The sequence below is a fragment of the Knufia obscura genome (assembly GCF_036327395.1).
Source record: "Knufia obscura strain CCFEE 5817 isolate CBS 148926 chromosome Unknown scaffold_5, whole genome shotgun sequence".
Classification (NCBI taxonomy): domain Eukaryota; kingdom Fungi; phylum Ascomycota; class Eurotiomycetes; order Chaetothyriales; family Trichomeriaceae; genus Knufia; species Knufia obscura.
Genome location: NW_027042691.1, coordinates 1,438,372 through 1,451,810, shown reverse-complemented (window position 1 = coordinate 1,451,810; position 13,439 = coordinate 1,438,372). Strand labels below are relative to the sequence as shown.

The following is a 13,439-nucleotide window of genomic DNA, read 5'->3' as shown; positions in this document are numbered from 1 at the left end:
CTGTGAAGGAAATGATCAATATCCGAGGAATCAAGATTTCAGCCTAGAGCGTCGGCCTCGAGGATGCCAGGAAGTATCGCCTTCCCTCTCAGCAGTTGTTGAGACGGTTTGCACCTGCCTCTGAAAGTCGAAAGTATCGCTGCACCTTCCTCAAGGCTACCTATATGTTTCAGGCTTTGACTGCACTCAATTCGGGTTACTTCGCCGTACATTGGTTGCGAAGACCTCAGGTCAAGATGGACCGACAGCAGCCAGAGTTACTGAAAGTATCAAACCTCGATGAGTAAGTTCCCATTATAGTACCAGAGGGCACGAAAGATCTAACAGGAACTCAGATTCGCTGAGTCTGAAATCATCGAGGTCGTTGTCGGTAAAGGAGATAATTCTAGACGCTTCCACTTGCACAAGAACATGATCACATCTCAGTCGTTGTACTTCAGCCGTTGCTTCGATATTAATTCCCACTGGAAAGCATCGAGACAGAATCGAGTCAAACTCTCCCACGCCGACCCTGCTGCTTTCAAAATCATATTCGGCCGGCTATACAGGCATCCTGATACCTTCCGGTCTATACGAAGTGACTCCAAACCCTTCGCTGCTGTGGAGCCAGTCTATCAATTAGCAAACGAACTTACAATGCCAAGATTGAAGAACGATATCGTCGATGAAATACAAGAGCTGGCGAAGACAAAGAACATCATACCAACACCAGACGGCATGCTTGGCCTTTGGAAGCATCTTCATGTCGATGATCCACTCTTCCAGCTGTACTCGAAGACGTTTGCATGGAGCTACTGCACTAGCCCCAGCAGCTGGCCACTCAGTATACTTGGCAGGGGAGCAATGGTCACAGAGCCACGTATTGCCATTGTATGCATGGAGAGCCTCCGCCAATTCTCGATTAGCAGATATGGGGATCCCAGGCAGGCACCCAGGTGCATGTTCCACGACCACGATTTAGTCGCGGAATGCACAGCACACAGACTCACTGAAGACACTCCTTCGATCAGCAATTCAAGCATTTCCGCTGGCCTGGAGCCGCAAAGGAGTGAAGAGCGGGTCGCGGATGCTTTGAGTAGAGGGCGGAAGAGGTCAGCAGAGCAGTTAGATGAGTTGGATGTTTAGATGCACATGACATGAGTTACGGTGCACACTTTCTGCTAATGCTCAATGGCATGGTTTGCGCGAAAAGCCAGTGAGAAACTTCTCCCCGCTGATGCACGAGATCACCGAGATCCTTGAGGACTTATATTCTTTGCAGAGCTAGGCTAGGCAGAGTATCTTGAGTTCTCACAAGTCCACTGCGCAGCAGTCATCCGGGCGACTAAGTACTAATCTCGAAAACAACCCTAACTGCTGTCTGCCAACAGCTCTTACTCGGTAAGGACAGCCTCGTTCTCCTGCAGCTGGCAGCTGCTGCCGCAGCTCAATCATGTTATTGTCCCAATACCTCCGCAGAAGCTCTGCGTCAATGCCAGGCCCAGCCCGTCTGTCATTCGCAGTATTGGACAGCTCTAGTCCTGTCCTGCACCTGTACGGCCTCACTCCTATCGGCAGTCCTATTGTCATCGTTCACGGTATCAGTGATGGATAGCGTGGTAGTTCTGTCTGCTCCTCCAGCTCGATACATTCGACGCAATTCCTCGCTATTTCAGGCCAGCTGTTGATCGAGGCACAACTTCTGTGCGCTCTCAATGGTCCAAGACACAATGGTTCCTGCCAGCAGAAGACCTCTTTGAACCACTTCAATCTCCTTGTGACGGCTGTCAATTCTCTCAGTCACTCTTCGGACTCTTGACGCCACGGCCGTATCCGTCTAGCACATCCATGTCGAGCGCTCGTTTCGCCTCTTCGGACGTACCAGGACCATCGATGTTGAGACCAAGCTTTGTCATCACCTTGAGGCATTGAGCCTTCCAGTCACCGCCGGCATCGAGATACACGGCGCCCAGAAGTGCTTCAACTGTATCCGCCATATGTTGATAAGGCAAGTTTTCAGGTTTAGGTTGTCCCCTTCGGGGATGACTATGCACATCCTTCATAACATACTTTTGTATGTCATTCGCGATGGCTCTCTTAGCCTGAAAGATGCCGTTCGTGATCTTCGCGCGGATCTCATTGTGCCAGAAATCTATTCCACTTTATTAGCACATCTACCACGAGAAGAAGAGGTTCGATTTACCTGGAGACTCCGAGGTCGAGCGAAACCACTGTTCGGCCAAAACTAGGTAAAGCACGAGATCCCCAATGACGGCCAGTCGTTTGTTCTTTTCATTTCGGTTAGGGCGTCTCGACCGTGCTCTTTGGTGACACATGGAATGTCCAAGAAGCTTGTGCACTGAGCTACACGATTCTCGGCCTCTGTCTCGTCACGAGTCGACGTGTACTCTGCTTTGGGCAATGGTTCAGGCTCATGATCGAGGTGCCAATGGCGCTTCTTCAGTTTGTCCTGCACTTTGCACACCAATGCATATACAGTGTTGCGGAACTTGTACTTCGACGTTCGTAGCCATGCACGACTTAACAGGTGAGATCGGATGGTGGTGCCGCTATGCCGCGCATTGGCAGTGGAGCCAAGGAGGTGGGTAAGAGTCTCATCGTCGCCTGCGAGGAACGTTTGCGATATCGAGATGGTGCCGCTAGGTGTCGGAGATGCTGGGAGCGGTGGTGTGGAGGGTGGGGTAGGCAGACCGAAGGACATGTCGAACCTACGTGCTTTTGTGTTGCTGTAAGTATGGACTATTGTGTGGGAGGTTGCTTTCTGGGTTGATTCGCTGGACCGATGTTTCTGTTGCTGTTTGTGCTGCTATGGAGAGAATACGTTATCCCAGGTATTCATCACATCTATATGCTCACGGCAAAAGCTCACTTGACGAAACCAGTTCTTCTGGACGCACAATGTCTACACCATCTCATCTCGGGCCTTTGTCACATGCGAGAGACAAGTAGGCCGTGTCTTGAAGTTCCGAGACATGTTCCTCTGACGGCATTCATTTTGTGTACACAGAGCGACGACTTGTTCGAGGTCCTGTTTCAGAAGCCCGAAGACCTGTTCGAGCACAATCAAGAGACTCGTTAGCTTATCTGAGACATTACACTCAGTCGTCTCGTCTCAATACGCCACGTTCTGACTACTGCGAGCATCGACGCTCGTTACTCGCGAGCATAGAGCACAACCACTGAACGACACCCCTAGTCCAAGCTGGACCGCATCACATCCCTTGTCACAAACGCCAGTGATCGACTGCTTGTATTCGAAGTCTTCTAGCACAAGGGCTGGCATAACGGCCAAACCCATTCGTTTGCAGGGCTTCGTGAACTATTGGACGACTTCTTGCATTCTGGCCCAATTATTCAATCCGTGTGGACAGCTCACTTTAGCCAAAGCTGGTCTTTAGGGCAATGAAGAAATTGCGAGTAAGACGTACTAATTTAAGGTTTCGCATCAATCATTCATGCATGGGGGTCTGGAAGGGCAAACATCTGCTACAAAATCTACACAATCCTCCACTCCTACTCTAGCTCGTTGCCCGCAACGGAAGCCCTCACAGCATCATCGCCGTATTCAGATGGCCAAGCCTATCAGGCGGAGCCGCTCTTCCGCCTGTTGCAGTTGGGCGGTCATTACTCTATACTTGTTCCTGTAGTGCCTCCTGCCTCCTGCCTTTGCTAGACTGGACTGGCGCATTAGCCCGTACGAGTCGAGCTCTTCAAATGCTTCGAGGGCAGCAGTAGTACCGAGTCCGAAGTGTACCATCATCTTCAAGCACTCTGACCCCCAATGACTTCCGCCACGAGTATCGAGGTAAACAGCACCAAGGACAGCTTCGAGAATATCAGCAGGTCCCTTATTCTTCACCGTGACCTTCTTGCCAGAACAAAATCGCCGACGCTGGAACGCGCACTCCCACAGCTTGCTCTCCAGCATTCGCTTGGCTTGCCAATCGTTTGTGCCGATGACTTGCTTGAGTTGGTCTTCGATGAAGCCTGTACATGTGATTAGCTGCGTTGTTTGACGCGTCAGGCGATGGGTAGGCATACCTGAGCATAGATTCGTTCCTTCGAAGATTATCTCGGAGAGCAGCAGGTTTTGAACAAGGTCACCCAGTCTTGCTAAACGCATGGATTCCTTCCAGTCGTCGCCAGCATTCAGAGCATAGCGCAGCAGCTGCATATTTGTGAAGGTGTGTGGAATGTACAAGAGTGCCTCGGCGACCATTGCATCCTCTGCTTCGTCCGTAGTGACAACAGTAATCTCATGTTCCCCTTTGAGGTAGTTTGCTGTACGATCTTCTGCCTTCTTAATCGAGGAGGTTGTGGAAGCTTGCGAACAATCTCGACGCTGCTCTAAGCTGTATCTTGTGTATAAGGCACGGACTGCTTGAATTACCGATGCTGGAGCATCCTCGAGAGTCCCCAAGGCATGGAATACCTTCTTGGCGCGTCTGCATCTGGCGTTCCTGTCCGTGTAGCCGACGATGATGTGATCATGCTGAAGCAAGCTAGCTCGTCTGGTGTTTATGTTGATGGCTGCTCTTACGCCAGGACGTTGTGATCTGAAAGGCATGTTCGTAGTTGATGTTGTCCCAATTTCTTGTCTGTAAACGTCGCTAAGCGTGGACATTGTATATATCATTGCCATCGTACATTCAGTCTAAGATTCCAACCTCGTAGTTCTTCGACATATTCCCGCCACCAGCGACATGTTTGAGGTCTAGTCAGTAACCCTGAATATGTCTCGACGCTCGATTCGGGATAGATCACTCTCACACATGCTGTTACCCGAGACCTATTGTCTGTTAGTATGAGCAGAGCCGCAGAAACGTCCGTACAGGGAACGGGTTGTGAACTGGCCCAATCAGTTTGACCACCACTACTTTGAGGCACGGTCGTCGTATCTCTTGGCTGTGGTTCACCAGTGTGAATATCTCACAGCCTTGCCAGCCATTCAAGACACGTAGATTGGTTTTCTGAGTAAGACGCAGATGGTATCTAGTTCGATACACCATGGACGACTAGAGTTTGGCAGGTGCCGCCAAAGCTACGGTATTAGCTGCTCCAGTCGTGACCATTGGATTGTCGTCGTCGTGTCCATTGCCAGCTACATTGTATCAGTGAGCTAGATGCTGTACAGGTCCCGAGAGCCTCTTAGGAACAGACAAAAGCTCAGCGCAATCGTCTTGATCCTTTACGCTCGATGTAGGTAGAACGCGTGTAGTGTTGTTTGATGTCACAGCAGCCATCGCAATGGTCTGTTCTGTGATGCACGTACATACAGTCAAAGCCTGGCCTGAATTCTCAGATTAGGAGAGAGCGACCACAGCCTTGGCGTCGATGTGCAGTGCCCGGAGATGCCCGCTTGTCGTGCAAAAGAACACCGAGAATACTGTCTTTGAGCCAGATCGTGCACAAAATTGAGGCTTATTTGTTGAACTACATTGTCTCGTTGAGCAAGACTAAAGATCTACCAGTGCATAAGCCTATGTCTTGAGGAATACACCAGCAGGTTATTCAAACCGCTGCGATAGCTTCGTGGTGGCATTCTGAGGTTGTCCTGGTTGTCCTCGATATAAAATCAGGGGCCGCGGCGTTTTTATCCGTCTTCATCGAGCCACCCTTTCGTGATTCGGTACATAACACCACGTCCTCGACGTGGTTTACAAAGAGACTGTAGGCCAGATGGGCTGCAGAGAGATACCAGGAGCAGTTCACCGGAAGATTGATTCAGCGAACGGTGAAGTAACACGCATGACCATCAGGCATTTGCACACAAGTCTGCCTCCTTGCGAGAGCTCACATGCTTACGGTCTTCACAACAGGTATCAGCTGAGGTTAAGATGGTCATGTCCTTCATTTCTCTCGCTATAACATTTCAAGCAAAGCGTGATGCCGAAGCTTCACCTTGAAGCACAACAGCCAATTCAATAAAGCGTTCCGTACTTTGATCGCGTTTCGGCATCTCTTTGGACCTGCTGCCAGCAGGCAAGCCTATATAACTCTCAATGCCTCATCAAACCAACAGACCACGTTCCCACAGCAGTGCTTCATTCTCTCGTAGTTCTCGCAGTGTATCGCGATGCTTCCGTGCGTAACGGCCCTCATCGTATCTCCCAGCAGCTGCGACATCAAGGTCGAAACGCTTCATGAATCTCAAGCACTCTTGCCTCCAGTTGTACCCACTGTCGAGATAGATGGCTCCTATTATGGCTTCCATAAGGTCCGCCAGCCACTTCTGATGTACGGAGAAGACCTCGCTTCCGTCACCCTCGGTCCTACGTTTGAGAAGGCATTCATGCAGACCGTGAGTATGTGCCATGTTAGCTTGGTGCTCGTTCGTGGCCACTACTTGTTTGAGTCTCCATTCTATGTTATCTGTTGCACGGGTTAGCTCTCGTGAATGCAGGACAGGATGGATTCTATATCACAATCCGTCAAAGTCGTGCCGACGTAAGCCACTTCGCAAAGGAGCAATTCTTGAAGGGCGTCGCCGATCTTCGCAAGCCTCATATTGACTGGTTCGGGTTGCAAAGCCTCATACAGATGTTTGTGATCTGTGAACGTGTAACCGATGAGATGTTGGCACTTCATGGTTAGCCCGAAACCTGTTTCATTAGGCCGCAGAAAGTCGATGCAGCACATTACTGGTCCGAGTCTCTCGTCTCGTGATCTTCCTCTGCGATTGGACCGGGACCGTGGCTGTCGTTGAGTTTGTGTCGAAATAGACCTGGGTCCGCCTCCCCGTGCGGCCCATTCGATGATCCTGCTTACACGATGCCGGACTGCTGCGATCGAGGACGAGCGGCTTTCTTCGGACGCGGCTGATGCATTCGATGTGATTGAGGACGCTGGGGTGCTTCCGCTGTTGAATACGGAGCTGACTGTACTTGACGCGGATACAGAAACTGAGTCTTCAGACCGAGGGTTGGCGGGTCGCCAGAAACGTCGTTGTGACCAAAAGTTCCGAGCTCCTGACTGGCGTTCCATTATGAGACGATGTTGTGAATTTGAAGTTGCAGCAAGACGTTGCAAGGATTTTTCCTGGGTTAGTGATGCAGTAAATCCCATGCAGCATGAGGAATAAGAGGTGTATATAGTGCTGGACGCTGCGAATTCGCGAGACTAGAATCGACACCCTGTTGTCTGCTGTCTCGGCAGTACACTTCATGATTCGCTTGAGACACCTTCGCTCGCAAAGTAATTCTCGATGGAATAGTATTTCCACTATGTTGCCATCCGAGACCTGTTGTCGTTAGCTCCAAACATAGGGGCGGCGCCTAAATGCAGCAAAACATTGTGAGATGGGCTGGATCGTTGCATCTTCGCGCACCAGAAGTATAATGAACAATGGCGGAGGAGGTTCGTGGTGATCTTAGGCACAGAGCTGGTCAGGCCGATACCTGGCGTGTAAGTTGTCCTGCCATCACCATGACAGATGACATGGATGGTCAGAAGAACAAGCATTAGCCCCTCCAGATGCTGACGACAGAGTGTATGTTGGCGCGTACAGGATCGGTACCTAGTCTTCAAGCTCTGCCAGTTGGGTCGATCTACAAAGCAGAATGCCAACTGAAGAAGCATACACGCCCGTGAGTGTCGACTTCTGACACTCCTTACTCGCACTCCTTGACCAGAACCCTAACACCGACCTTCGGCTCCCGCACAATCGGCGTCGTTCCATCCCCCACAATCTCAATGTCCTTCTCGTAAGTGGTCTCAAACAGTCCTAGATAGCCCTTGTCACCCTCCCGCTGATCAATCTTACTCCCATACCCGCCCGGCCTAAACATCATCGCCGTGAGCAGATATAGTTCCGCCCACGCCAGATTAATGCCCAGGCAGGCGCGTGTTCCTTTCGTGAATGGAAGGAAGTACCTGTCTAGTTTGTGATGCAGGATCGGTTTACCGGCTGCGTCGGTAGTAAGCCAGTGCACGGGATTGAATGTCATCGGCTCCTTGTAAATGAGGGGGTTCCGGTGGATCAACATGGTGGTCATGCTGATTGGTGTATCAGGTGGGAGGATGTAGCTTGCATCTCATGCGGTGGGTGCATACTTGCTGTCCTTGCGCGCGTGGAATATGATTGGCTTGTCTGGGTCGATGCGTTGGAGGCGGGTGCAGACGCCGTTGCTGTAGCGGAGGGCTTCCATAAGACATGCGGTGAGGAAAGGTAGGTTCTCGAGTGTGGTCAGATTGAGCGGCGCGATTTCGTCTGGAATGGCAGAAGAGAGCTCGTCGCGGACGTGTCTAAGTGTTTCAGACTGGGTGAGGAGGAAGAAGAGTAGGTTTGAGAAGGTTGAGGCTGTGGTTATTGTGCCGGCTATGAGAATTGTTTGGCCATCTTGCCAGAGGCGGGAGTGACGTCTTTCGGATTCAGGGAGGTAGCTTGAAGCGAGGATTTCATGGAAGATAGAAGTGCTTTCGCGAGGTTTGTAGTCTCGAGAGTTGTAAGTGGTTTCGATCTCTTTTGTTTGGCGCTGCAGATCCTGTCGTGCATTTATGGTTAGCTAATGCACGCGAGGATGTCAAGGCCATGGTAGCGTCAGGAACGGTACGATTGGAAGAGTGAAACTCTTGCTTACCCTCTGTAGGCCAATGTATGCACCTAGATCTGGATCCATAGACGTGATCCAGCGGTCTGGCATTTTCTGACTGAGTTTCAAGATCCACGGGAACTGTTTCATCAAATGGCTCTGCTTCGCAACTTTCCCTGAAGCACGATGGAAATCAGGAGCAAAATCGGAGGCATCGACACGGAAGTCCTTCTTGTCAAAGGCGTAAGAGCTCGCGATATCTGTTGCACATGTTAGTGGGTATTTCAGAGGCTGAGGCGCAATTCGAGTCGAGTCGAGTGAGACATACCATTACTGACAGCAGTGAAGGCCAGACCCAAGAGCATAGGCTCACCAGTTGTCTTGAACTCCTCGACACGCCGCAGAAGTCTGCCAAAAACGTCCTCGATTCATTCTTGCAGAGCACGGACCTTGGCCTTTGAGAAAAACGGATTGAGAGCTGCTCTTCGTATGCGGTGGACATCGTGATCCACGGTCGAAAATGTGCTATCAGGAATGCCGAATGAATCTACCAGCCATGCCCATTTGTTTCGCTTCTTGCCAGATGCTGCTCCGACATAGACCTCATCGTAGAAGTCTGGATCGTTGATATGGACTTCATGAGGATTGAGGCGTATGATCGGTCCATACTGCTTGTGAAGCTCTTCGATGTGGAACGTGTATCGTCCTGTCTGGACCACATCCCAGTAGAATTCGTACCTTTGTGTTCAGTGAGCCTCACTGAGCTTGGAATCTTGTCATGCCGGAATACAGTTGGCGGATCTATGCTAAACATACAGCGTTCACTTACCAGTAGGTTGTCTTAGCCAATACTGGCCCAGGTACATGTGCGACAGGCGAAAGCCAGAGCCGGTACACGAACAGACTGAGGAGGTAGGTTAGTAATGAAAGCACGAATAGCACAAACGTGGCTGGTTGATTCATGGTTGTGGTATGGCTGGAAGCCTGGACATCGGGAAGACCTGAAGACCTCGAGTTGCTTTTTGTCCAAGTTGTAGCACGGTAGGTAAGTGTTCTGTGAACCTATCCTTGACCATGGCAGGCGCATCAGAGGGTCCCCGCTTGTATAGCATCGCGTGTGACAAGCTGTCCTCGCTTGAAGGACTCGTACTTATAGTGGCCGGCGACTTGCTCTACACATTTTGTGCTTTTACCATCTTATCACGTTCTGATACGATGTATGGTCATCACCGTGAGACGTCAGTGACTTGGCATACAGCGATGCCTGCTTTGAATTCTTCTTGTAGCTCGTCGCATCTATTCCAGAATCATGTTACCATGCGTTGCGTGCGGCATCACTGCTGAAAAGATGCCGGGATGCATCCTGCGACAACAGGGATGATATGTCCATCTATGCAAGCTATGGGTAACCAGTCAACCAGTCAGACGAAAGATGAAAGGCGCATCACAAGAAGCAGAGAGCTTTGGAGTAGCAATCCGATTCACGAATGAGGTAAGTGAAGCGACGACCTCAGACAGAAAAACACCTGAGAACATCGAACCATGTAATCCTACCAATAACACTATCCATCTATCCTTGATCCTCGCTATGCTTTTTACCTCTCTTGCCTTGTAGCACCCCAAATCTACAAATTCTCATGTGTGCTTTGAATGAGCTCTCTATTCCCAGCAAGCTATCACTTGAAGAACTTCAGCTCACTCTCCTTCACCTTGCCAGTTCCCGCCATCTCAGCAGCCTTGACTGTGAAGACCTCCTTCACCTTCTGGCCATCCTTACCAGCAACACTCAACTTGCTCACCAAATCAGCTAGCTCATCAGCATCGACACCAGCAATGATGGCGTCGACATCGTTAAGACAGTTGTCGATGTCCTTTGGCCCAGGCTCACCACTAGCAAAGTAGTTGACGTCCTTGACTGAACCGCGGACAGTCCGCTTGTTCTTCTTTGCTGCGTTCTTGGCTGCCTCCTTAGCTTTCTTACCCTGCTCCTTATCAACCTTGGCTTTTGCCTCGTCCTCAGCCTTCTTCTTTTCTTCGGCCTCTTTCTGTGCCTTCTTCTCCTCGGCCTGCTTCTTCGCTAGTGCCTCTGCCTCATCTCTCTTCTTGTTCTTGCTGGCTTTTTCAGCCTTTCTGAATCGAGCAATGCGCTCATCCATGGCAAGACAGTCATCGACCAACTTTCGAAGACGAGCAATATCCTCTGACTTTCGCTTCCTGCGAGCATTGTTGTTCTTCCTCTCAATGTGTCGCTTGTGGTCCCGATCTGCATTATCATCCGGGACATCCTCATCAAGGTACTCGAACGACCTCCAGCTGTCAAAGTTGTAGAAGAAGTCGTAGAACTCCTCCACCTCCTCCTTAGTGCTATTGTCGTTACCAAGACTGGGGACAGGCTGCTTGTTGCTAAACCGACCCTCGCTAGCAAACACAGCGCCCCACTTCTTATAGAACGCACTCGGCTTCGTAATCTCCTTCTTGGTCGGCGGCTCCCGATCCGCCTTCTCATCCACACTGTCAAACTGTCTTCGGCGTACAGGATCGGTGAGTATCTCATTCGCCCTCTGAATACACTTGAAGAAACTGTCGGCCTCGCTCTCACCCGCCGCAGCCTTCTTATCCGGGTGATGCTTCAGCACCTTCTTCCTGTGCGCCTTCTTGATCTGATCATCCGTGGCCCTCCATCGGTATTTACTGAGACCAAGCACGGCGTAATGGTCCTGGCCTCGCCAATCTTTGGCATCGCGGGCCAGCATCATGGGGTCTTCTTCTTCGCTGATCTCACCGTCGTCTTCATCCTCGACTTTCTTGACTTTATGTTGAGCTTGGATGCGGTCGTCTTCGGAGAAGGTGCGGCCTAGACGCTTGCGGCGGGCGAAGGCCATGAAGGCTGGACCGACTGGTTCGATGGTGCGGTTGAGGCCGGGGGTGATGGAGGAGAGGGAGCGGAAGTTGGGGTTGGAGTCGTCGGTGGGCTTGAAACCCGTTGGGGCGGGGATTGTTTCTGTTGTAGCCATGGTGGACGAATTGGCTGATATGGGCTGCGGAAAGGGAATTCGAAGGGTATGAAGTCGAGTTGGCTGTGAGATAAGTTGCATTTCTCAAAAATTATTTAGCGCTCTGGCCTGAGGCACGAATCATGTGCCTCGATCTGGTCCGAGGTGAAGCCGTTCAGCCTAACCAGAAGTGGATGTCTGCGACGTTGCTGGCAGCCATCTTTGCGCATCAAGCGAGAACTTACTGGAGGCATTGATGTACATACTCAAAACACATATACCTCTCTCTAGTCCACTAAACATCGTTCTTGTCCGACATCGAGACCATGGCCCTCGCAGCATACAGACATCTCCTGCGAGCTACAAGGATCGCATTTCAAGGTGAGTGAGTTTCAACCTCATCCTCCTGCAAGGCTAACTATGTGCAGGCGATTTGCCATTGATACATTCCGCTCGTAGCCAGGCAAGGGGAGGATTCGAGAAAGGAAGGTCGTTAGACCCAGCTTCCAAGGAGGCGATTGGCGCAATTGAACATGCCGAAGGTGTTGTTGAGGTCTTGACCAAGAACATCGTTCAAGGACAGCAAACGGGCGCGCAAGCGGATACATACCGACTGAACATACATGAGCACACGGAAAGAGGCGAGAACGATACGGTCAAGAACCCCAGAGCGCCGGGTGGGAAAGTGAAGGTTGGGTTTGGTGGAGGTTGCAGCTGAAATAATGTTGTTCGAAGCTATCAGAATTATCCATTCAGTGACGGAAGCTTGCCCGACCAGACCTGATGCCAACCGCCATACGCCATGCTAAAGAAAACAAAAGGCCGTCACACTCAGTCACCTGCCAGACTAGCATAGTTTGGCTGATCAGCACCGGGCGGCGCAGCGACAACATAACTATTGCTCTCCTCTTCAGGAGCAGCCTCAATCATGCCTCCTCTTCCACCACCAGCGACGGCTCGCTGGCTAGGTTGTGCCGCACCAGCAGCTGTCTGTCGACCTTCCTTGGCCCATTCCAACCTCTGCTCACGGTCTGTCTGATCCAACGGTTTCGGCTTGCCCCATCGGACGCGAAGCGGGCAGCCCTGAATGATGGCTTTGCCTTGACATTCAGCGGCAGCTTTCTCAGCGGCTTCTCTCGTGCCATAGTTGACGAATGCGCAATGTGATCGATGCGAGCAGACAAGCGACCGAAGTTGACCAAAGTTCGTGAAAAAGGTTCGGATGGCGTGTTCGGGAAGGTCATCTTCAACTCCAGTGACGAAGAGCGAGACAATGTTGGGATCTCGAGGTGGAAGCCAGTCCTCGGGTTGTGGTGGTCTTGCTCCTGCAATGGGTCGTGGTTTGCGTGGCTGGGTGCCTGTCATGGCAGCCTTCTTAGCCTCTGATGTGCGCACTGGGCCTGGTCCATAGCCAATCTGTTTCTGCTCAGGCTGTTTCTCTTCTTCATTTGATTCGAGTTGTCTCTGCCGCTTGTAGTATGGTTGGCTGTTAGCTAGCCTTCGAAGAAGATCTCGTGCCTTTTCATCTGTCTTCTCGTATCCTTCTATAGCTCCTCTGCCCTCTTCGATCTCCTTCTCGTGTTCTTGGGCGTAGTACTCTCGATTGATCTCGCTATTTGGGCCAGGCGCAACCATTTTCAAAGCGGCATCTCTCACGCTTAGCGGTAGACCGAAGGACAAATCTAGCATACAGCATTGACAGCAATTTTTCAGCCGTGCGCATGTAAGGCATATGTTTGTTCTTTTCGTCCTAGCAGTTCGATCGGCCTTCCATCTGAAGACTGTAAATGGTCGCGTACAGATTTTGCATTCGGCGCCATATTCTTCCTTCAGCATCTGCACGTAGGGATTATCGGGCAGGCAGCTTTCGCAGCTGGACGGGAAGTCTGTAGTCTCCCATCCTGACCTATTCAGG

At 51.0% G+C, this 13,439-nt stretch overlaps 7 protein-coding genes across 7 annotated transcripts; 2 read left to right on the top strand and 5 right to left on the bottom strand.

Annotated features, from left to right (window-relative positions):
- Positions 1-236: 236 nt before the first annotated feature.
- PMZ80_005324 (uncharacterized protein) lies at positions 237-1,125 on the top strand (the record flags this gene model as incomplete). The annotated part of the gene is made up of 2 exons (XM_064873744.1): positions 237-283; positions 336-1,125. The coding sequence occupies 2 exons, from the start codon at positions 237-239 to the stop codon at positions 1,123-1,125; spliced, it is 837 nt and encodes a 278-aa protein (XP_064730848.1).
- A 650-nt stretch (positions 1,126-1,775) lies between these two features.
- PMZ80_005323 (uncharacterized protein) lies at positions 1,776-2,701 on the bottom strand (the record flags this gene model as incomplete). The annotated part of the gene is made up of 3 exons (XM_064873743.1): positions 1,776-2,131; positions 2,183-2,267; positions 2,348-2,701. The coding sequence occupies 3 exons, from the start codon at positions 2,699-2,701 to the stop codon at positions 1,776-1,778; spliced, it is 795 nt and encodes a 264-aa protein (XP_064730847.1).
- An 864-nt stretch (positions 2,702-3,565) lies between these two features.
- PMZ80_005322 (uncharacterized protein) lies at positions 3,566-4,567 on the bottom strand (the record flags this gene model as incomplete). The annotated part of the gene is made up of 2 exons (XM_064873742.1): positions 3,566-3,987; positions 4,042-4,567. The coding sequence occupies 2 exons, from the start codon at positions 4,565-4,567 to the stop codon at positions 3,566-3,568; spliced, it is 948 nt and encodes a 315-aa protein (XP_064730846.1).
- Positions 4,568-7,610: 3,043 nt separating this feature from the next.
- PMZ80_005321 (uncharacterized protein) lies at positions 7,611-9,494 on the bottom strand (the record flags this gene model as incomplete). Its single annotated transcript, XM_064873741.1, has 6 exons — positions 7,611-7,995; positions 8,053-8,483; positions 8,580-8,791; positions 8,860-8,920; positions 8,981-9,269; positions 9,361-9,494. The coding sequence occupies 6 exons, from the start codon at positions 9,492-9,494 to the stop codon at positions 7,611-7,613; spliced, it is 1,512 nt and encodes a 503-aa protein (XP_064730845.1).
- A 713-nt stretch (positions 9,495-10,207) lies between these two features.
- On the bottom strand, positions 10,208-11,545 carry zuo1 (Zuotin; the record flags this gene model as incomplete). The annotated part of the gene is made up of 1 exon (XM_064873740.1): positions 10,208-11,545. The coding sequence occupies one exon, from the start codon at positions 11,543-11,545 to the stop codon at positions 10,208-10,210; it is 1,338 nt and encodes a 445-aa protein (XP_064730844.1).
- Positions 11,546-11,850: 305 nt separating this feature from the next.
- MZM1 (Mitochondrial zinc maintenance protein 1, mitochondrial) lies at positions 11,851-12,242 on the top strand (the record flags this gene model as incomplete). Its single annotated transcript, XM_064873739.1, has 2 exons — positions 11,851-11,905; positions 11,953-12,242. 2 exons carry the CDS (start codon positions 11,851-11,853, stop codon positions 12,240-12,242), a joined length of 345 nt encoding a protein of 114 aa, XP_064730843.1.
- Positions 12,243-12,355: 113 nt separating this feature from the next.
- Positions 12,356-13,220, bottom strand: SLT11 (Pre-mRNA-splicing factor slt11; the record flags this gene model as incomplete). Its single annotated transcript, XM_064873738.1, has 2 exons — positions 12,356-13,181; positions 13,216-13,220. 2 exons carry the CDS (start codon positions 13,218-13,220, stop codon positions 12,356-12,358), a joined length of 831 nt encoding a protein of 276 aa, XP_064730842.1.
- Positions 13,221-13,439: the final 219 nt, after the last annotated feature.